The 23,250-nt window shown below is 38.6% G+C and overlaps 1 protein-coding gene across 14 annotated transcripts in view; it reads right to left on the bottom strand.

Moving 5' to 3' along the window:
• Rbfox2 (RNA binding fox-1 homolog 2) overlaps window positions 1–23,250 on the bottom strand; it is a 237,560-nt gene that overhangs the window by 61,622 nt on the left and 152,688 nt on the right. For 2 of the 14 annotated variants that reach the window (XM_048356162.1, XM_048356169.1), the window contains exon 1: window positions 6,588–6,804. The exons of 10 other annotated variants lie outside the window; for them this stretch is intronic. In XM_048356162.1, coding sequence (XP_048212119.1) covers window positions 6,588–6,614 — 27 coding nt within the window. In that variant the 5' untranslated portion in view covers window positions 6,615–6,804. Of the gene's footprint in view, window positions 1–6,587; window positions 6,904–23,250 lie in introns of those variants that run through there. 2 more of the 14 variants (XM_048356189.1, XM_048356196.1) reach the window with 2 other exon arrangements.

Below are 23,250 nucleotides of genomic sequence, written 5' to 3'. Positions count from 1 at the left end.
CACTCACCTAGCTTATTTTTATTTTAAACAGAAAATGTTATTAGGTTTTTACCATTGCTATTGATCTAAAAGGTTCTATAGAAGGTTCTTTCTATCTAAAAGGTTCACACCTGTAATCCTACCTACTCAGGAGGTTGAGATCTGAGAATGAGGATTGTGGTTCCAAGCAGGAAACTCTGTGACACTCTTCACCAATTAACTAGGTCCCCCCATAAAAAAAAAAACAAAAATGAAAACAAACAAAAACCAAACCAAACCAAAACAGAAGTAGGGCTATGGCTCAAGTGGTAGAGAGCTAGCCTTGAGCAAAAAACTTCTGCACGTGGGCCTTGAGTTCAAGCTCCAGGACTGGCACCAAACAAGCAACCAAGCAAAAAAAGGAAAAATGTATTTGTAATCAGTTAAACACTACATTCTCAGTGATAGTTCTAACCTTTAAGGAATTAGGACAAGATTCAGGGTTAAAGGGCAGATTCTTGCCAGTAAGTTGATGGGATGCTTTATAATTGAAAAAAAAAATACTCTAGTTAAGCGAAAAGGGTCCATCATATTTGAAGTTGTAAATTGCTGCATGAAATCCACAAGCTATAAAAACTAGATTAAAGCCAAACATGGTATCATAAAAAACTTACAGTAAAGATACTTATAGTTGGTATATTATGTAGTAAACATAAATAGTGAATGACTCATGTATAAATGCAACTACTCAAAAACAGTAAAGTTTCTGGAAACCATTTTCACATCTATAAAGCAGGAAAAGTAAACACAAAAGAAGATGTATTTGGTTTTTACATAGAGTAAGCCCCTGTATGTGATTGCAAATGATAGGTTAGAGAGTGAGAAAGCAATAATAGAAACAGATTTCAACCCACCATAAGAAAAACCTCTTTACTTTTTAGCAAGGAGTAACGGAACTAGTGAGAAGCTATTAGATTACCTAATCTAATAATCTAATGAAAGAGCACACCAATTTTGAATTAAATGATCTCAGGTTTGGAATCTATCTTGGTACCCAGAGCAACTGGTTGTCTGACCTCTATAATCTCAAACAACAACAAAAAGGGGGGCGCATACCTAAACTATACATACACCTTTCATATACTGGCAAGCAATATCTAATACGGATATGATCAATACATTTAAAATGAGGTATGTATACGATATTAGTATGAAATAGATATGCAAAACCAAAAAGTTTTTTCATTGATAGTTACTGTTAGTGGTGGTTAATAGGGATGCTGTATAAACTCCTTGGGTTTAACAGAAATAGAATATACTAGCCACTGTTAAAGATACCACTAATACAAGACCCCTGACCTCACTTAAGTGCTAGGGAAGGGGAGAAATAGATAGTAAACAAGCCAACAATCATATAACAAGCTATGATAAAAACTAAAATAAGTGATAAGTGAAGGCATATGAGAGTGGGGGTAGGAGTGGTGAGGGGTTGCTAGTTTAAGAAGGATAATTAAGGAAGGACTCTCCTTTGAGAAGAAATGTGTAAGTAGAACAAGCCATCTGGATTCTGAGAGAAGAGCATGATACACAGAAGAAAAGAAAAAAAATGAGGAGGAGAAAGGGGAGAGGAGGGGCTGGGAATATGGCCTAGTGGCAAGAGTGCTTGCCTCCTATACATGAAGCCCTGGGTTCGATTCCTCAGCACCACATATATAGAAAAGGCCAGAAGAGGCACTGTGGCTCAAGTGGCAGAGTGCTATCCTTGAGCAAAAAGAAGCCAAGGGACAGTGCTCAGGCGCTGGGACTGGCAAAAAAAAAAAATAAACAAAATAAATAAATAGAAACAGGAGAGGAAAGGCTTGGAGCAGGAAGGTACAAGGAATTTTAGGGGACCAGCAAGGAGGTCAGTGTCACTGCAGTGAAACATGGGTGACAAAAGATAAGGTTGGACATACAAGTTCTACCTGTATCAGGTAGCCACAGAAGTTTATTTTCAATGGAAAGGAAACAACTATTAAGATTTATGCACAAGGTTGACAAAATTAATCTTAAGTGAATCACCCTGGAAATGTTTTAAGTGAGTCACTCTGGAAATGACCTCCAAGGAATCACTGGACTCCACAGTTAGCTGAATTTAATCATTCTAATAGCAACAGAGGAAAATGTAAACAGCACACTGCATAATAGGCTAGGCCTTGATGGGAGTCCAATAACAAAGGACTGCAGGAGAGCAGTCCACTTGTGTGATTGGCAGAGTTCACATACATAGCACAGAATGAAGAAATGTGTAAGGGAGATTTGATAGGAGCTTCGGAATGCTGGGGGGGGGGAGGAGTAGGGTAACAAATCACAACTCTAGCAAGAAGCACTAGGGATACTAACACTGTCAGATCTCAGAGACAAGGGGCAGAAAGACTAGGTGGGCATAAGGATTATATCATCAGTATGACTGATCCCTGGGGGGCAATCTGACTGTCACAAATAGGTGAATGTGAAAGAAGGAAAAGCATTATGTGATGAGAAGTTAACATTTAGACCTTCCATAAACCAAAAGTCAAGAGACATGAAATTGTTCCTAAGTAGACACTTACGTAGGTGTGACTTTGGTTTTTTTCAGGGAAGAATAGAAAGCTGAAAGAACAAAATCAGGAATTTTCACTACTGGGAGGAGCCCAGCCTCACTTCCAAACCTAAGGAGAAAGATGAAAGAAAAATAATACAGAGAAATATAAAGAAATAAAAGTGTATGTGTGTGACTGAAACAAATTACCACATAATGAATTAAAATTGCTCACTTTTAATAAAAGATCCATTTATGGAATTCTGGGTATCTTTTCAGGAAAGCTAAGCAATTTTTTGTAAATAGTGTCTTTTTTTTCAAGAGGCAAGGAAATGGTTAAACTGAAGATATGAAGCAATGTAGAAGAATTCAGAAGAAACCAAATCGCTGGAAAAAGTGAGGGTTTTTTTTTGTTGTTGTTCATTATAAAGGGACATAAATTTAGCCTCCAGCCCACAATCCCTTCCTATCCTCTAACTTCCCCAGAATCCTGCAAAGCCCATAGAGGGTGGAAAGTATGCCAAAACAAACAGTGTGAGCTCTGCTCTGTGGATGGAGGGTGGGACAAGGTCTGGGTGGAAAGGAGTGTGACTGGCAGGCAAACGAATGGAACCACTTTAGAGCAAGGCCACAAAATGGAGACTAAATAATGCGCGGACTTCCAGACTTCATGGAAAATGGATATGCTTAGCAAAATCACGTAAGAGATTTCCAACTCCAGAAAGCAAAAACAGAAAGAATGGGAGAAAATGAAACAAAGCAAACATACCTGCTCTTTTATCTGTCTTTAATTTAATCATAAAATACCCTCCTCCCTCTTCTCTTCTCCCAACCACCCTGGAACAGAACAGCAAACTGGCAGCAGCTCAGGTGAAAGACTTCAGCCTCCCAGCTACAAAGGGGGAGATAGCAGACAATGGAACTGGTGATTCATTACAAAAGAATACACTCCACAGCGGCCGGCTGCCACATGGGCTCACAGCACTATTTAAAGGAACAGCACTCCCTTTCCAAACTCCCTTTTCTTAACACCTTCCCTCCTCTGGGTTCTGATGGAAAACAGATTTTGAAGAAAATGCCAGCAAAGCACTGAGCTGTCCAAGAAAGGGAGGGCTCGGTCTGTGCTCCGTAGGAACTGGCAAATCTTACGCCATAACAGAGCACGAAAATCTGCATTCACATCCATACTGTAACATCTTTCCCTCTTTGCCTAATGCAGTTTACCCTCAACAATAAATAGTATAACCAAGTTTGTGTCATTTTTCTTAAATTAGAGGAAAAATATTTTTCAATTTTATTTTTGTAATTTGGCTCTTATGAGTATGATTTTTTTCTTTTTCCTTATTTTTAACCCTACTTTTTTATTTCCATACATGGGAAACACAGTATTTCTGAGCCCGTAAATCAAATTAAGAGGGGACATCAATTAAAAAAAAAATCCCTGCAATATACACACGAATAAGAGATCAAAAGTTATTCTTTAGAATATCACATAAGCATTTTTGGTTACTAGATTAAATTTTGTCATAAAATGGCCAAACACTTATTATTTATTGTAGATGACAGGGAAATTTGCTAATTACAACAAAAAGCTCATATAAAACTACAGCATATATAAGAGTTGAACATACTCTGGCCAAATACCAACATGGAGCTAGTAATGGACGACGAGAGTGTCATCACCAGAAAAGCCTTCTACAAACTGAGTGATGGAAATAGCAGATATGGAGGAGACCTAGTGTGAAGATGCAAAGAACCTAGATAGTATCATAAGGAAACATATCTGTATCTCTTTCATAATATTCTAGTCAAGACACTAAATACTGTAATAAAACCATTTAATGTTGGAAGTCCAGCTCTAGCCAGCAGTTTACATTGGCAAAAGCTTATAGACAGGTTTTATTATCAAGTGTTTAGATTGGGTATCTTGCCTAAAACCAAAAGTCAAAACACTAAACAAACATCATACAACACAACTAAACAGAAACCTAAATGATACAGAAGGGCAGGTAACAAAAAAGGGCCCAGCCCTTTCCTTTGACTATGTTTTCTAGATTACTAATAACTATGCAATGTATTAACACAGAGAATGTATACATGAAAACAAATATGGTGGATGACTGAAAATTCACATTTTTATGAGGTGAGCATTTTACCACTAGGCCATATTCCCAGCCCAAATTCACATTCTTTAAAACTCCCAGCTGTATATTTTTTCAGCATGGGCAAAAATGAGTTAGTTCTTTCCTTTGGCATTCAGTACCTTCTGAGAAAATTTAAATTTAACTATTGGAATTCTTAACCACCAAAATATGCCCACCATTTTTTCTACTTCATTCCTAACATTATAGTTTCCTTTAATACTGACAACTAAGGCCATATTAAATACACATGAGCATTACATTTAGCATACACATACTTCAGCTCTCCTATAAACTAAAAGGAAATGCTCCATGAGACAGCAGAAAACTGAGTACAAAAATTCCTGGTTTAGATAAGTCTCACTAGTTTAAAAGTACACATAGTAAAAACTCAAATAGTTTAAGACCCTTCAGTGAGAGTCCAGAAGGGAGCTATTGCCCTCTAATATTGCCAGTTAATGAACACTGACTGAGAGCTACAAGGTTCAGCAGGTACAATCTCCAAACCAAGTAAAAGAACCAGAAATAAATAGGTAGGTTTTCTCTTTTATGGAAATTTTTTTAAAAAGAAAGGATATTTCAAAGGACTCTACAAAAGGATATGAACTGTAAGAGAAATATTTCAATTGTTTCAAGGGTTTCTTGATAATCTCCAAACTCTGAATTGGTGAAAAAATACTTTGGGAGGAATTATTCTTTGACACTTTTCCTTCCTCTGGATCAGGATAGGTGTGTTTCCCTATAGGTTCCTCTCCATCCACATACTACTGCAGGTTATTATATAACATTTTAACTGAACAGGATTCCCGTTCTGAGGATGAAGCATCTTTCCTGATAGCTAGCTGCCTCTCTCACCCTCTGGTGGTGACTTGGAGAGGAAAAAAAAAAGGAGATTCAAAAAAGGCCACCCTCCTTAAAAGGAAAGCACTGTCCAGAGACGAAATTTCCCTACTCGGCATAAAAGCCTAGAGTGAAACCCATCCAAAATACGAGAGCAAAGGGTTTGAATGTTCCAGCAGGTAAATTATTCCCTCAGAATCAATCCCAGCCTCCTCACTCCTTCTCAACCTATACATAAAGAAAAAAGTCTCAAGGAGCACACGGAAGGGGTGAAATAGCCCTACCAGGGAATCTATGTAGGAGCTTTCACCTTTCCATTAGTCGGGAATGACTTGCTAAAATACAGAGTAGACATTGCCTGACACACCACAGAGGGAGAGAGAGAGGAGGGGCGAAAGAGGTGGGGGAAGAGAGAGGTCTTCCATTTCCTACTCCCTCTCCTTCAAATGTCTTTTAGAGCTGGGTAATTGTCATTTAAACATACAGGTTTGCTCCGGTCAAGAGAGCTCTACCTGCTTCTGCTTCACCTGGATGCTCCTATAGGTACCCACCAAAAACATTATTTTCTCAGTAACAAAGCCATGAAAATGCAGTATTTCTTCTCCCTCTAACCTTCAATAAGCCCTTTGCAGAGAAGGCAGCAAAACTGCAATTCCATAGCCAATCCTGAGAAGCCATAGTGAATCAGGCATCAGATTTCCCTATAACACACATTCTTCTGCAATTCTTAAAAGGAAGTCACTCCCTCTCCCCTCTTTTTGGCAGTCTCTCTTCCTACCTCTGCAGTCTTTCTCTCCCTCCCTCTTCTCAGAACCAAGACAAAGAGGTAGACAAATCCCCACAGGGTCTTCCTGAGCTACAGCTGCACAGTACAGGAAACGGGAATCTGCTATGGAGCTGGGGGTGGGGAGGGGATGGATACACAGCACACACATACACGCTCACAGACAGGGACCAACACTTCAGCTGATAACAATGCATCTGGCCTTTTAAGAAAACAACCCTAGTTTAAGCTATTCTCTACCCCTAAACGTCCACTCAGATCCCAGAGACAGAAAAGAAACCTGCCGAAGAAACACAAATCTTACCTGAGTTACCATTTTCTTTTTCTCCATAAACCAAACGGAACAGATGAGCAACCGTTCAAAGCCGCCTGGCTGGGGCACACCTCCACGGCTCTCTTTTTCACCCCTCCCCCCAGCTAGCTAAAGGTGAGAAATTGACGGCCCTTTGCACCGTTTTCTTTCCTTTTCCTTTCTACTGTTTCTTCCTTTCTTTTCTCTTCCTCTCTGGCAGTCTCTCCCCCTCCTCCTTTCTCCAGCTCCCTCCCATATCTCAGGCAGATGGCTGAAGGAAGCCCCACCCCTGAATGCCTAAGGTAATTAATCAGAGCAGAGCCCCACCTCTTCCTCCTCCCCCCCACTCCTCCCAGCAGGCTGACAGTTCCCAACTCGAGAGGCCAGACTGCTGGAGAGTGGCAGATTGGTGGGTGCTTTGCCCACGCATGTGTGTGACTGCATGTGAGTGTGAGTGTGTGTGTGTGTGCATGTGTGTAGAGGGGTAGGGGAAGTGTGTGTAGGGGAAAGAAGGGGAGACTGAGGAAGGGACCGGCGCCATGTGCTGGCACATTTTAAGGATGTGATGGTGACATTAATTATGGTGCACTGGAATCATTCCTTGCAATCTCCAGCTAATACAGATTTAAGAGATTATCGCCATAATAATAATAAGAGCTGATACAAAATCATCTTTAATATTTTGTACCCATGTACAGTTTAAAGATGCAATAGATTAAATGAAAAGTGTGATTAAAAAGCTGTTCAGTGGCCACTAACAGAAAGGTTTTCAAGGGCAGGAATATGCAAGGATCCACTCCTGCTAAGGCAGAATCAGCCTAATGAGGGCACAAGGTAAAAGAGCGAAGGGACATCACTTATTAAGTACCTATTTTTTTCTGCTGTGAAAACCCTGGGGATTCTGAAAAAAGGTGTCATCACAAAGATGACCGCTGAAGAAACTTCAGGCATATACAAATTTGGCTGTTTAAAACTTTCAGCTTCATTAAAAATTTTAGTTCCTTGCTTTTTTGTGTGTTTCAGCCTCCAGTGACAGAAGCAAGCCCTTTCTTATATATACACTGGCATCCATGTCATTACTGTAAACAGTAACTGTTACTATAGAGTGCTATAAATATAGAGAGTTTAGCAGGATATTTATTAAACACAAGAGCTTTTTTTTTTTAAAGTTCGATTATTAAAGATGTGGTTCAGTCAAAAGTTTTGGTCTGATTCTGTACTTTACAAGTGATCTTGGGAATGTCTTTGATTTCTGAATATAAATTTCACAACCTCCCTTCTTCATTAAAGACTCAAATGAAATTATGTAAAGTTTAATGAGTTCATAATTTTTGCACTTTGTCTCAAAAGATGAAAATTTCTGAACATCTTTTAGTATTCTGATGGGTTCTCAATCTAAGAACTATACATTTAGATTCTGCTACATTTACTATGTGAACACCTCTGATAGACTATGCAATGATCAAAAGAATTAACTGCAAAAATAAGCTTCCTGTTTTAAAAGCATATACACCAAAAAAAAAATCAAAATTGAAAATTAGTAACCACAATTAGAACTCAGTTCTTAACTGCCTCCCTCAGGGCTGTGTTGGCACATAGAATCAGGCTTTTTTTTTTATTATGCACAGATAACAATATTGGCTGGCATTTTACCAACACACCATCATTATGGTCTCCTCAAAATTTAGAATCTTTTTGGGGGGTGGGGGAAATGGGCAATAGTTGAATTTGAACTCGGGTCCTAGCACTCCCCTGGCTTGCTTGCTCTGCTGGCACTCTATTACTTGAGTCATGTCTCCAGCCCTGCTTTTTGCTGTTATTCTGGAGATGGAGTATAGTGAATTTTTCTGCCCAGGTTGGCTTCTAACCATAATTCTCTGGATCTAGGCCACCTGAGCAGTTAGGATTAGAGGCATCAGTGACCAGTGGCTGGCTAATGATCTTTTCTTTTCTTTTCTTTTTTTTTTTTTTCCTTTTTTGCCAGTCCTGGGCCTTGGACTCAGGGCCTGAGCACTGTCCCTGCTCAAGGCTAGCACTCTGCCACTTGAGCCACAGCGCCACTTCTGGCCGTTTTCTATATATGTGGTGCTGGGGAATCGAACCCAGGGCTTCATGTATAGGAGGCAAGCACTCTTGCTACTGGGCCATATTCCCAGCCCCGCTAATGATCATTTTAATAATTCCAAAATGAACACAGAAAGTACAAAACCACCTGCAGAATCTTAATCACAGCTATTTACTGAGTATTTACAATATAGCAGGAGTTATTCTGGCAGTTTACTGATATTTGTATATTTTTAGTACAATGCACAACAAAGAAATAGATGTTAGAATGAAATTTTCAACTAGTAGAAAAAAATCATGAGAAAAGGAATAGATAGGTACTAGGCTTGTTCTTATCTAACACTTTTAGAAATCCTTGGGATTTCCAAATGAATACAATCACATTTTCTAAAAGACAAAGTAAGTTAGTAGAAAAAAGGTGGGTGAAAACTGAGCCACAAGCCTCTTGCAGGCAGGAAGATCAAGACCAGCCTTGGCTAGCTGCAGAGTTCCAAGTCAGCCTGGCATACATATTGAGACCCTGTCTCAAAAAAACAAAACTAGAACCAGACTTTGTACATGCCTATAATCCCAGCACTTGGGAAACTGGGGCAAAAGAGTACAGAGCTCCAGGCCACATTGAGAAGTGAGTTTCAGACCAGAGCTACAAAGTAAAACCCTGTCTTAAAGAAACAAAACAATCAAGCAACAATCAAAAAAGAAAAGAAAGGGGCTGGGAATAAGGCCTAGTGGCAAGAGAGCTTGTATATATGAAGGCCTGGATTCGATTCCCCAGTACCACATATATAGAAAATGGCCAGAAGTGGCGCTGTGGCTCAAGTGGCAGAGTGCTAGCCTTGAGCAAAATGAAGCCAGGGACAGTGCTCAGGCCCTGAGTCCAAGGCCCAGGAATGGAGAAAAAAATAGAAAAAAAAGAAAGGTAGATGAGTTTAAGAGAAATTAGTATACCAAAAACAATGTACTTTCAGGGGGAAAAAAACTCTATATGAGTTTGTGAGATAAATATGCTTTCATTTCTAATACAACAGACCTAGACATCAATGTATACCATTCTTCAAAACCATTTGGCCACTGTATTTTATTAGTCAAGCACCAAGTTACCTTGATACCTGAGGATAATTGAGGCCTCCAGATATCATGGCAAGAAACAGAGTCTCAAGGGAATTTGTTTTTTAATATAAGGCAAAAGAAGGATTCCCACCCCTCTGTATAACTAAAGTAAGCTAATAAAAAAATTCTAGGACAGGGTAGGATAAATATATCATGGGATCCTGGATTATTGCTGAATTTTATACTTAGGACCCATATTTTACATCGAAAATGACAAGCACATTTTTATGCTTATTGTATATATTCAACATATTTGTCTGTATTTTATTATGAATAATAGCATTTATTTCCATAAGAAAAAGATGGCTATACAACAAAATTTAAACTATTTTTATAAACTCACTGAATAACAAGGGCCGTAATGAACACCAGACAACATTTTGAAGTATGTCCCAGACTTTAAAGGCTGGCATTATAGAGGACAATTTGCTCCCCGGTGCCCCAAGAGAGAAAAGCAATTGAGCAGCCTGAGTCTGACCTTGCAAAACAGCTGTACCCTGGTGGCTGAATGTCCCCAGTAATGTACCATGAGAAAGTTCTTTCAGGGTCTCTCCTTCCCTCCTTTCTCTTCCCTTTCTCTTTCAGTCTCCCCTTCCTTTCTTTTCCTGTTCTCCAAATTTCCCCTATTATGTCTGGTTCCTCAGGTTTCATCCACACAGAATTTGTCTTTCAGTAAGAAGGGTGTAGCACCTAGATTGATCCAAGGCTGCAACCAATGGATAAAAAGCCCATTCCTCACACCAGAACCTGAGGGCTGTCACCAGAACTAAGAGTGATTTCCAGGCAGACCAAACCCACATTTCTCTTCCACAATTGCCAAAAAGTTCATTTTTACCAAATTGGGTCAGGTTTACGTAGCTGAGTCCAAAAGGCTCCGCAGAAGTTTCTGGATTTATTGATAAATGTATAGATGTTTGTCTATCTAATTTTTTTTGGGGGGGGGGTGGGCAGTCCTGGAGCTTGGAATCAGGGCCTGAGCACTGTCTCTGAATTCTTTTTGCTCAAGGCTAGCACTCTGCCACTTGAGCCATAGCGCCACTTCTGGCCATTTTCTGTATATGTGGTGCTGGGGAATTGAACCCAGGCCCTAATGTATACAAGGCAAGCACTCTTGCCACTAGGCCATATCCCCAGACCGTATCTAAATATTTTAATTTTCAGGACACAAATGAATCAAAGGGACACTCTGGGCTAGTTGGTTCCCTCTGCATTTCATGTAATCTCTTAGAATCCCAGATTCATTTCCCAAGCTACTTAACTGAAATTTGTGTTATTGAATCACCAAAGACGTTCAAATGGTAGCTAGATTCAATGGTCATTTTATATATTTATCTGTGGAATTTGCTTTCCTTGCTTTCAGAAAACTCTCAGCTTTAAGATTCAAATGATATCACTCTTTCCTGTTTTTTTTTTTCTTTCCCTACTTCCTCTGCCCCCTCTGAATGTTGGTATTGGAGGAGGTGCCATTGTTACAACTCTTTTTATTGTATCCCTTAAGTTGGCCACCCAATATACATAGTAACACCCACAAATGTGTCCTTGTTGTTTTTTAATAGAGAAGATTCATAGTATCCAGTAGATTCTTAGAAGACTTCAAACCTTACAGGAAATGGTAAACATTTTGTCTAGAGGGCAGCCAGGCTAGCAAGCAGCAGCACCCATATTCAAGCTCACAAGCAGTGGGTTCCTCCTTCTTTTTAATACCATATCAAGTCAGAAAAAAGTCCTTTAATTTCTCTGGGTCTGCTCTATCTTTCCATATCTATCACCACAGATTCAGTCTGAGCTTTTTACCCTATGTAGTTCCTAGCTGATTCTTATCTCCAGTCTCTCCTCATGTAAGTTTCTTACTATTGTCAGAGTAATCTTTTTGAGCATAAAATTCATCAATACAATTCCTGGTTAATATCCTCAACTGATTCCTACACCTTAGAAGGAAGTAAAGTCCTCAATCTTACGCAAGAAAGTAAAACAATCTGTTTCAGAATATCTGTCACACTGATGGAGTGTAATTACTCTTCAACAGAAGTGTGTTTCTGTCCCTTGCACCTTCAGTGCAGTCTTCTACAAGGTGTCCTCTAAAGTCTTAGGTCCTATAAGGGTCCTTCAGGAATTCTCAACTCCAGAAACCTTTTCTGACTCTACTGGCTCCCACATCTGAGTTAGGCATCCCTTATTTGTGTGTATAATTTACCTTAGCAAAGCAATCCATGGGCTAGAACCTTTGGAGTTATTATTTCTGTATAACTGACTAGTCTGACTGACTGAGTATTCTGAGGGTAGAAATCATGTTTCATGTCATACCCAGTTCTTAACCTAGTGCTTGAATGCACCATAAATGAAAAACATGTTGGCTGAGATTAACAACAATGTCTTGTTTTCTATCTGTAGCCATTACTAGGCATATATGAATATAAGAATGCAAAGTGCCTTGGAAGTTTTTATCGAGATACTATAAAGCACTCTTCCTTCTATGAAAATGCTTAGAAATAGCTTCAAAGTTATACATTTACTTCAGAATCTCCTAGAAGGCTGAAGTGCATATAAAAAGATAAAACTGGAGAAAGGCTTAATTTTCAACTTTATTAGAATAGTTCAGATTCTAGACAGACTAATACTCACTAATTAAAAAATCACTTCAATGCTTTTGCTAGTCACAATTTTATGGTTGTGACTCAACTTCCTTACCTTCCACCCACATGTCAACAATGCTATAAAAGCAGATCCAAGAGTCCCTGGGTAGAGGCATGGCTCCCTCATACTTTCCCAGGCGGCCTCTGACACCCAAGTGAAAAGGGACAGCATTTCCTGTGCTAATAAAAACTTGCTAGCGTAAAGGTCTTTATAAGACACCTCCATACAATAATGCTAATCAAGTCTAAATAACAATATACACTTTCCAGAGGAGATTAAATACAGCCCCATCCCCAACAAGCATTTAAAACTGAAGCTGTGCTACTGTAATATCACTTGCCCCACCATTCTCTTTAATAGAAGTAAAGCCAAATCAGAGCTAACTCTGCTACAGCTTCTTTTGCTCTAGTTTAGCCAGGGTTCAGTTAGGCAGAGGACCTATTCCTATTCCAGAAAAAAAAAAAAATCAACTGTTTTAAACCTTGCATGTGTTTTCTCTCTCCCCATCCCCCGCCTCCTTTTCTTCTCATGCTTACTTCTGGTTTAACATTTAGAACAAGACCAAAAGTGATAAATACTAAAATAATAGTGGAGAAATCAGAAATATTATTTGATTAAATAAAATCAAAGCCACCTTTAGAAAAATTAAGTTTCTAGACATATACTAAAAGGATGGGATATGGACAAATGTGTCAACAATTGGATTATTAAAAAAAAAGAGTTGGGTGGTGATGGCTAACAACTATAATCATAGCTACTTAGGAGGAGGAGAGAGGAGTGCAGTTTGAGGCGAGCTTAGGCTAAAAATTTTGCAATGTTCTCTTCTCTACCTATAGCTAGTATAGTGGCATGCACCTGTCATACCAAGCTATGATGGAGGCTAAAATTGGGAGAACTGCAGATCCAGGCTAGGGCAGAAAAGTCTTTGAGACTCCATTTCTATGGAAGGAAGCTGGGTGTAGTGGTTTGTGTCTGTAATCCTAGCAATGATGGAAAGCCTAAAGCAGATGGATAGTGGCTCAGATGTGTAGCTGAGGGGGAAGAGAGACTCTAGCTCAAAAATAATGAATAGGGGGCTGGGGATATAGCCTAGTGGCAAGAGTGCCTGCCTCGGATACACGAGGCCCTAGGTTCGATTCCCCAGCACCACATATACAGAAAACGGCCAGAAGCGGCGCTGTGGCTCAAGTGGCGGAGTGCTAGCCTTGAGCGGGAAGAAGCCAGGGACAGTGCTCAGGCCCTGAGTCCAAGGCCCAGGACTGGCCAAAAAAAAATAATAATAATAATAATGAATAGGGGGCTGGGAATATGGCCTAGTGGCAAGAGTGCCTGACTCGTGCACATGAAGCCCTGGGTTCGATTCCCCAGCACCACATATATAGAAAATGGACAGAAGTGGCGCTGTGGCTCAAGTGGCAGAGTGCTAGCCTTGAGCAAAAAGAAGACAGGGACAGTGCTCAGGCCCTGAGTCCAAGGCCCAGGACTGGCAAAAAAAAAAGAAAAAAAGAATAAAAAACACAGAGCTGGAGGCATAGCTCAAGTTGTAGAGTATTAGCCCAGTGAGCACAAGATGCTGTTAGAAAAGGGCTTGGTCTTGTAGTTCATGCTTGTGATCCCAGCCTGCTCAGAAGTTGAGATCAAGACTTAAGGGAGAAGAAGGAAAAAGAGGTGAGAGAAGGGAGAGAAGAGAGGATTCATCGTGAAGGGCTGAGGTGTGGGTCAAGTTATAGGGCGCCTACCTAGTAAGCACAAGGTTGAATTCAAACCTGAGTACCATAACAAAAATAGTAACTTGTAAAAACTAAACTGTGAAGCAAGGGAAGGGGTGACGTTCAAAAAGAAATGTACTCTTTACCTGACTTATGTAACTGTAACCCCTCTGCGGTCACCTACAGGCGTTATTACCAATACTAACAATAAAAAATGAAAATAAAACTAAACTGTGGGGGCTGGGAATATGGCCTAGTGGTAAAGTTGTCACCTTGTATATATGAAACCCTGAGTTTGATTCCTCAGCACCACACATATAGAAAAGGCTGGAAGTGGTGCTGTGGCTCAATTGGTAGCATGCTAACCTTGAGCAAAAAGAAGCCAGGGACAGAGCTCAGGCCCTGAGTTCAGCCCCAGGACTGGCAAAAAACCAAACCAAAACAAAAAACTAAACTGTGTTGTTTCTCTAATACCATGCTTGCTACTACTGGATACTTTGCTGGCTTGCTCTTCACTATATCTTTGTGCCTGGCATAGTACCTGGTACACAGCAGGTGTCTAAAAAACATATGGAACAACCCAAGTATTTCAAAATGAGAAATTAAAGCCATAGGTACATAGAAAATGAAGCCATATGTATATATCTATCTCAAGGCCATCTCCCCAAGAGGAACTTAATGGCATTTTCTCCAGCATTTTGCTAAGCATATTTCACTACCTTTCAGAGAAGAAACTTGTTGCAATCTTCCAGAAGCTTAATCTTTAGAAGCAGTGCCAGTCCTTGGCTCTCCTAAACCCTCAAACCAGTACACTTAGTTATATCTCCAAATTTCAGACCCGATTCATCTTCCTCCAACTACAACCATGTCCTGTGTGGGACAAGTTGAGGAGTCTTAAGTGTGATAATAAACAATACCTCTAGTTTGCAACAATAGTTACTTTTTATTCAGCTAGTCAGAGGAGTAAGATGTTTAAGCTAAGTATCTATTAAGAATAATTTGAGGAACATTTTCTCAAATGTATATTCCTAGACTGGAAGAGTATAGTTAATGTCTTTTAAATTATGTTTAGCAAGCCCCCATCTGCCTGTATTTTAAACAGATTTGGTCTAGATTGAGTTTTGCAAAGATTATAACTAATAAATCCCAATGGCATAGTCTTAAGGCAGACATAATTTTATTAACAGTAAGGAAAATGAAAGGTCAAGTACGTGCAATACTTTATTGGCTTGTTGAAAACAACTCACTTTGTTTCATTATCTCAACACTAGTAATTCTAGAAATACTCAATTAAACATAAGTGCCAATCCTCTAATTAAAAAATACTATCCTAAAAAAAAATACTATCCTGTCATGTCTTCAAACATTTTCAATTGCATAATTCACTAGTGTACAACCTTGAGTATTATGTAACATATACAAAAATATACTTATGCATAACATATGTATAACATATATTCTTACATATGTACATATATTATTATATAGCCATATATATGTACATATATTCTTGTATATGCTTATTATGGGTAATAAGTAGATTCTTATACTTAGTTAGAAGTATAAAGCTAAAAAGATCATTTTATAATCATAGCTAAAACAGTTATAGAAGTAAATAACCATCTATTACTCACAAGTGCACTGAAAGAAAATTGTGAGTCTAACAGAATAAATAAGGTTATAAAATACTTTTGAATTCTTTAATTTGGAGCTGTTTTTGTTTTTTAGGGCTAGGAGAGTAACTCAAGGTATACAGCACTTTCCTAGAAAATGCTAGGTCTTGAGTTCAAACACAGTACCATCACCATCAACAAACAAAAACTAAACTTATTTTTTAATCCTATTAATTTGTTGACGTAGTATGAGGAATATACCCTCAACTTTCAGTGTCCTATTTCTCTTCCTTTATTTCTGTTACCTTAATTTCAGATAGAATAAATCTATTAAAATGGCCCAAAGCCAGCAAAGCATAGTTTCAAATACTGAGTATTACATTTTTATCAGTAGTAATCTTAATGGCTAGTGGGTTTGGAATGGCCAATTCATCTTATTAGGAATGAATGAAATCTCTCTGCAAAAGACTTTATCAAACTATCTCAAGATTTCTGAAAAGGAATTCTTTTGTTGCTAGATGTGCTGGACATGGAACCCAGGGTCTCAATCATGCAAACGTTCAACCATTGAGATAAATCCCCAGTCTCTGAACTCTCTTTAATCTTCTCTGCAATTTTTTTTTAGGAGGGTGATGGATTTTCTATCTGAAAAAATTCATTTACAATGCTAGTTTTTTTTATATGTCCTCCAATATCTCAATTTTCTTAGGAAACTTTGTCAACTTTTCCCTTGGACAATTTTATGTGTGTTACAGTAGTTAGCTGGGTCTCAGAAGCTTACTTTTCACAGATGTTTCTTGTCAAAAGTCTATCAAGACTTAACTTGTAAAAAGATTTGTTTCTATTCCAGTCTCATGATACTTCCAGCCTTAAGCTTTAAAAAACAAAAACAAAAACAAACAGGAGCTGGGAATATGGCCTAGTGGTAGAGTGCTTGCCTCGTATGCATGAAGCCCTGGGTTCGATTCCTCAGCACCATATATATAGAAAAAGCCAGAAGTGGTGCTGTGGCTCAAGTGGTAGAGTGCTAGCCTTGAGCAAAATGAAACCAGGGACAGTACTCAGGCCCTGAGTTCAAGCCCCAGGCCTGGCAAAAAAACAAAACAAAAACAAACAAACAAAAAACACCAATCTACTACCTTTCTCAGTAGAGAAATAGTCCCTAAGTGAAATCCACTAATATATCAAAATTTTATTATGGATAGAGGAGAATGACAGGAGTGATATTCATTAAGACGCATTGTACTCATAAATTGATATGTGAACTAAAACTGCTTTGTACAACTATTTACAGATAATGAAAACATTTAAAAACTTTATTATGGTAAATGTAATAAACACAATCTGAATGATAAAAATAACAAATTTGGATATACAGTTCATATACAACACAAATGTTAGAATATAAAGAAAAACAGAACTGCAAACCCTCCAACTGGATTCCAGTCCTGATAGCCTGAATAATTGTGAGTTTGTTGTGGAGATTTTATCCAACAGGACCAATTCAAAATACACTGGTTTGGTACCTAAACCCCATCTTACTATTAAGATGTACTCATTTGTCACTTCTTTTAACCTTATACTTCCTTGTTCAACCTGCAACTTAAAAGCAAATTACAAGAAAAATAGTAGCTTGAAAGAAAAAAGACGAATTAAGAGAGATCAATTAGTATTTTATAATCCAGAATTGTATGAACTTTTATTTTCCTACTGTAGGTTTCAGTACATTCAATTAATATTTCAAATAACTGACCACTTCATATTGTAGGAAAATGAAGTTCTGTGGGCAGAAATATGGGGGTGATTACCATAGCTGGAACTAGAATCCAGGGCTCTTCTGCTATGTTGCTACTAATTAAAAGGCAAATGGATACTCTGGAATGTACTTGATAATGGCCTAACAGTTGGTTCTGGGCTTCAACAATTTGATAATTAAAATATCACTAATTCCATTACAAAATAATGTGTCAGGCTAAAAATAGTCTAAGCATGGGGAAAATGACCTTTATCATATATTACCTTTCTGAAAAATATAGCAACATTTGTACAGTACCATTCATGCCTGTCATCTGCCCCAAAGAGATAGAAAGTTTACTATAACATGGTGGCTTTATTATGTTATATTTATATTGTCCAGCCCATCCTACTTCACACATACACACACCTCTGAAGCTTCAAAACTTCTAAATTGTAAGCTAACTTTTTCTGGTAGGCTACCAAAACTATAAAATCCAAACCTTGTGTGACAACAAATTAGCTTCATAAGTCTTAAGACATCTATACTCTGAACAGTACCAGGTCAAATGATAGAAAGCCTATAAACATTTCATTCCACCATAAAAGCTTCACAGCAATCAAACAGTAGTTAGAAAACAAACAAAAGCTTACCTGGACAACAGGATACTGATAATCCATACAATACACACCATACATAGCAAAGGAAAAAAGCAGTTTTGGATATGGACAGCACAAAAAGTGGTTAAGTTTTTTGCCTTGTGTGATCTGGCTATCCTGTCCAAAGAAACTAGGAGCACTAAAAAAAACCTTTGGCTGACTCCCAGTCTACGAAGATAGGTACACTGGCTAAGCTGGTGAAGTTGGAGCTTGGTTTAGAGCAAGCCACCACCCCAGCAGCATTCGGAAACAGAGAAGAGATGTTCAGGGAAAAGCAAAAGGCTTCAACTGAGTTTCAGACTGAAAACTACACGAAAGATTTGTTCTTTCTCTTGGCCTTAAACTGCCAACTCCACCAGAAATTCAAGAGGCAGAAAATGACTGCCAGGGAAGAGATCATGGGATCCTTAAAGTGACACAGGAACAGTAGGAAGTACGAGGTCTCCAGGAGCCAAAATAATATGTATGTCCCAGGCTTTAAATGTGTCAGAGGGAACACTGTAACCCCGGACATAGAAAGGCAGATGGGACTGGTATTATTTTTCTGTTCCTTCTTGGGTAGGAATACGCATGCGTGCACGCACATGCATGCAAGCACACAGGCGCGTGGACACACACATACACACACACACTTCTCATTGTCTCCAGCAGAGACAGGTGTTAGGATTAACAGCATAAAACCCTTCTACCATAGAACGGAATGGGAGAAGAAAGTCACACTAATACATGCAGTAAACGGATCTCTTTCATGACACTGTATGTTTTTGTATCAGCTAACACCCCCTCACTGTGCTTTAACAGAAGCGAGGACAGCTGGCAGGATCAGCACTAGAAAAGAGGAAGGTGGCCCCACTCCGAGGCAACATGAGTCCACTGGAGGCCTGTAGATATGCAGGCTACAAGCTCTCAGCTGTTCCAGTCAAACTTGGAGGGATTAACTCTGGCTGCCTGCAAGAAGGTGGGGGTGGAAAGGTCTTTTCAGAAAAGCCAGTTGCTTTCCCCCTTTTAGGAATCTGCTAAACCCACCCTGCCATTATCTACAAACACACATGCGTACACATATTTCCAAAACTGGTTTTAAGAGCAGTAACAAATGTGGACAGGTGTGGGGTTAGCCTGACAATGCATGGGAGGTTAAAGAATCAGTTTTCAGAGTTTAAATGGCCCTTCTAAAATCAAAGAATACTCCTTAGAAAATAAGAGAGTGAGCAGAGTGAAGTGGTTATAAAGAAGCACATTAGTTGTAACAATTGCTTCGAAGAAATCCCTCTATCTAGGATAAAATGCAAAATGACAATTCTAAATTTGTTTCAGAGACCATGACTGCTTAATCTTGGAGAACCAGCTATGTCGCCACATGCCTTCACAGGATTAAACACAGCAACTGTGAGGGCATCTGTAGAGTGTAAGAGTTACCAAGCCACCAGCTCCTAGCTGTCTACAGTATAACTTTTCTCCTTTTATGGTCATTGAAACTTATTTAAGATTCTTCAGAAGAAAAAAAAATTTAATGGTCGAAATAGCTTTAGCACATTTAAGGATACTGCTCCGGGTTAAATGTTTACTGTAAAATCAGTTCTAAGTAACTAAGAGGATCTTATAGAATGCTAGATTATCTTCAGATTTCCTGATTCTTTATATCATACACAGAAGGAACAAAAATAAATGAGCTGGGCACTGGCAGCTCATGCCTATAATCTGAGCTACTCAGGAGGCTGAGATTTGAGGACTGTGGTTCAAAGCTAGCCTGAACAGGAAAGCCCACTGAGACTCTTACCTCCAGTTCACCAACAAGCTGGAAGTGGAACTGTGGTTAAAGTGGTTGAGCACTGGCCTTGAGCATAAAAGCTCAGGGACAGGGCCCAGGCCACGAGTTCAAGACCTAGTATAGCATTACTGGTCACACATAAACTTGTAAACTATCTTAAGTTACTATTTAAGTCTTCTAAGATTCTTTTGCGATGCTTTATAAACTACAGAAGGACCGTAATAATGAACTATGGCTGACAACTTAAATCTTCATTTAAAATTTAAAATTCAGTTTAATATCTGGTGAATTATAGAAGATAAAATTTGATGGGGGGTATGGAAGACAAACTACAATTCAAGCTCTAAGGTAAATTATATAATTTAGGCCTGAAGCCGTCTCCAAATATGTTGAATAGGGAACAAGTCTATTTCTAAATATTTAACCCCCCCACACACGGTAAATAACATAGCTGATGTATTAAAGTGAAAAGTCATGCTATGAAATAGCTTGTGAATGAAATTTTATTTGTAAATAAAATTATACAGGCCTATCCATGTATATATCTAAGCATATGACAATCTATAAGTTGTGCATTAAGTTGGTAAACTTGTAAATCACATGTGTATGTATAAATATACATCTATAACTTGTTAGATGACAAACACCAATAATATGCTATATATACTATGTAACTTAATATATTCCATCCATATTATACACACATCCATATTAGAAACACACACATACACAAACAATCTCTCTTTTCTCTCTCACCTCCTCGAAAGTATAATCAGTAGCCAGGTACCCATGGCTCATGACTATAAATCCTAGCTACTTAGGAGGCTGAGATCAGAGGATTATGATCGAAGTCAGCCCTGGCAAGGAAGTCCATGAGACTCTTTATCTCCAATTCACTTTCAAAAAGTTGCAAGTGGAACTGTGGCTTGAGTGGTAGAGTGCTAGCCTTGAGCAAAAAAGCTTAGGGACAGCACCTGGGCCCTGAGTTCAAGTTCCAGGACTGCACCAAAAATAAAGTAAAATAAAATAAAAGGATCAGTATCTTAGGGAGACAAGATGGGGAGATGATCTGGTTTTCACCTAAAGCTTCAGCTATATTATAATCACTCTCTCTCTCTCTCTCTCTCTCTCTCACACACACACACACACACACACACATACACACAAAAGGGCAATTGTTACTCTTCAAATTTATCTTGTTAAAACCTTGAGGGAAGCAAAACAGATTTTACTTTCAGTAGCACGACTTTAAGAATTAATAACACTAGGTTAGGAGCTCAAGTGGTAGAGCTCTGCAAGTGTGAGGTCCAGAGTTCAAAACCTTAGTACCACCACAAAATTAACAATACTCTTGATATCTAACTTGAAGTGTAACATTCACTTTACCAATTATGCTGATCTAACTATATATAAACTCCTGTTTAAGACTGGAGAACACAGATATTAAGCAACATTAATCAAGTATCTTACTTAGGTTCTGCCTTAACCATGTCCAAAAACTGCACAAATAACCAGCCCTTCAGAAAACTGACAAAGTAATTTAATATTTAATTTCCTATATAGTTCATGCTCACCTTTTACTCATCTTCTCTGTAACAATGTTTAAACTGGAATAATTTAAAGACCAATAACTTAGTCAAACCAAACTGCTATACAACACATACAAAAATAACAGAAGAAAGGCTTAATTTTTCATCTGAAAGACAAAAGTATCGAACAAAAATCAAATTACAAATGTTAGAGTTATGATACCACTCTCTCTTTTCCTGCTACACTTTTTGCACAGAACAGCATTGCCTAAGCTATTGACAAGAGGTTTCATGCATGGATCAGAAGCTTAACATTATTGTTTCAGTATTTTGTGGATGCAATCTCAAAAACAGAAACAGCCAAGGAAAGCATTTCCACCTCAGAAATTACAACAGGGATTCCTCCCCTTAGAACAGACTGGATATATCCTTTGTTTTAAATACTATCATATCCACTCAAAAATTGCAGAAATAAAAAGATGCTTTCCACAGTAAGCTCCAGAATTATTTTTGATTATGTGAATTTACCCCATCTGGAAAAGTAGATATTCTGCAATATTATGATGCTTTTATGGCATTACAGTTCTTGAGTAGAGATGAGATAGAAATACAAATGTGGAAAACAGGTTTTCATGTACAGTTCTATATATCTCATTACCAGAGTATCTATGCCCATTCATTTTTCAATGTAAGTTTCAATACTTGGCATACATGGACCATTACTAGAATATTAAAATATTGACCTGCATGCTTTTTCTTTACCCTGACTTATTCCTTACATGTACGCTCAATTTTTTTTATTTTTATTTAATTATTTAATTATTTATTTATTTTTGGCCAGTCCTGGGCCTTGGACTCAGGGCCTGAGCACTGTCCCTGGCTTCTTTTTGCTCAAGGCTAGCACTCTGCCACTTGAGCCACAGCGTCACTTCTGGCCATTTTCTGTATATGTGGTGCTGGGGAATCGAACCCAGGGCCTCATGTATATGAGGCAGGCACTCTTGCCACTAGGCCATATCCCCAGCCCTTTTATTTTTTTTTTTAAGTACTGGGCTACTGGTTCCACAAAAGCCTGAGAAACAACTTTGTAATAATCAGGATGTTACCCAACTGTATATTGTATGCTTTATTGTAAACAATGGTGAACAGCGGTCAATAAATAATTTTATATTCCTTAAAAAAAGTTGCTTGGAATATTCTTGGTCCTTGGAATTTTTATATATACATTTTAGAATTGTCAATTTTTTACAAAAATCTTGCTGGGGTTCTGAGGTTATACTGTCACTGCTGATCATGTAGTTTGGGTAGAATTAGCATCCAGGGGCTGGGGATATAGCCTAGTGGCAAGAGTGCCTGCCTCGGATACACGAGGCCCTAGGTTCGATTCCCCAGCACCACATATACAGAAAACGGCCAGAAGCGGCGCTGTGGCTCAAGTGGCAGAGTGCTAGCCTTGAGCGGGAAGAAGCCAGGGACAGTGCTCAGGCCCTGAGTCCAAGGCCCAGGACTGGCCAAAAAAAAAAAAAGAATTAGCATCCAAGTATACGAAGTCTTCCGGACCATGAGCCCTGCATATTTTTCTGCCTCACTGTACTAAAATCTAATGCTCTATTTGAGGTTTGTGATATTTAACACTTTTATTAAGTCCATTAGATCCCATAATATATTCCTATAAGAAGAGGTCTTGTTGCCAAGAGAAAAACAGATCAATAGAACGTAATGGCAAGCCCAGAAATAGCTTCAGAGATGCAAAAGTGGTACAGTGGAAGAAGTCTTTTCAACAAAAAGCATCAGAATAACTGAATATCCACACACAATAAAGCTGAATCTAAACCCATACCCACACATATATTA

This window comes from Perognathus longimembris, chromosome 1 (genome assembly GCF_023159225.1).
Source record: "Perognathus longimembris pacificus isolate PPM17 chromosome 1, ASM2315922v1, whole genome shotgun sequence".
NCBI classification, from domain to species: domain Eukaryota; kingdom Metazoa; phylum Chordata; class Mammalia; order Rodentia; family Heteromyidae; genus Perognathus; species Perognathus longimembris.
This window is presented reverse-complemented; position numbering and strand designations above follow the sequence as displayed.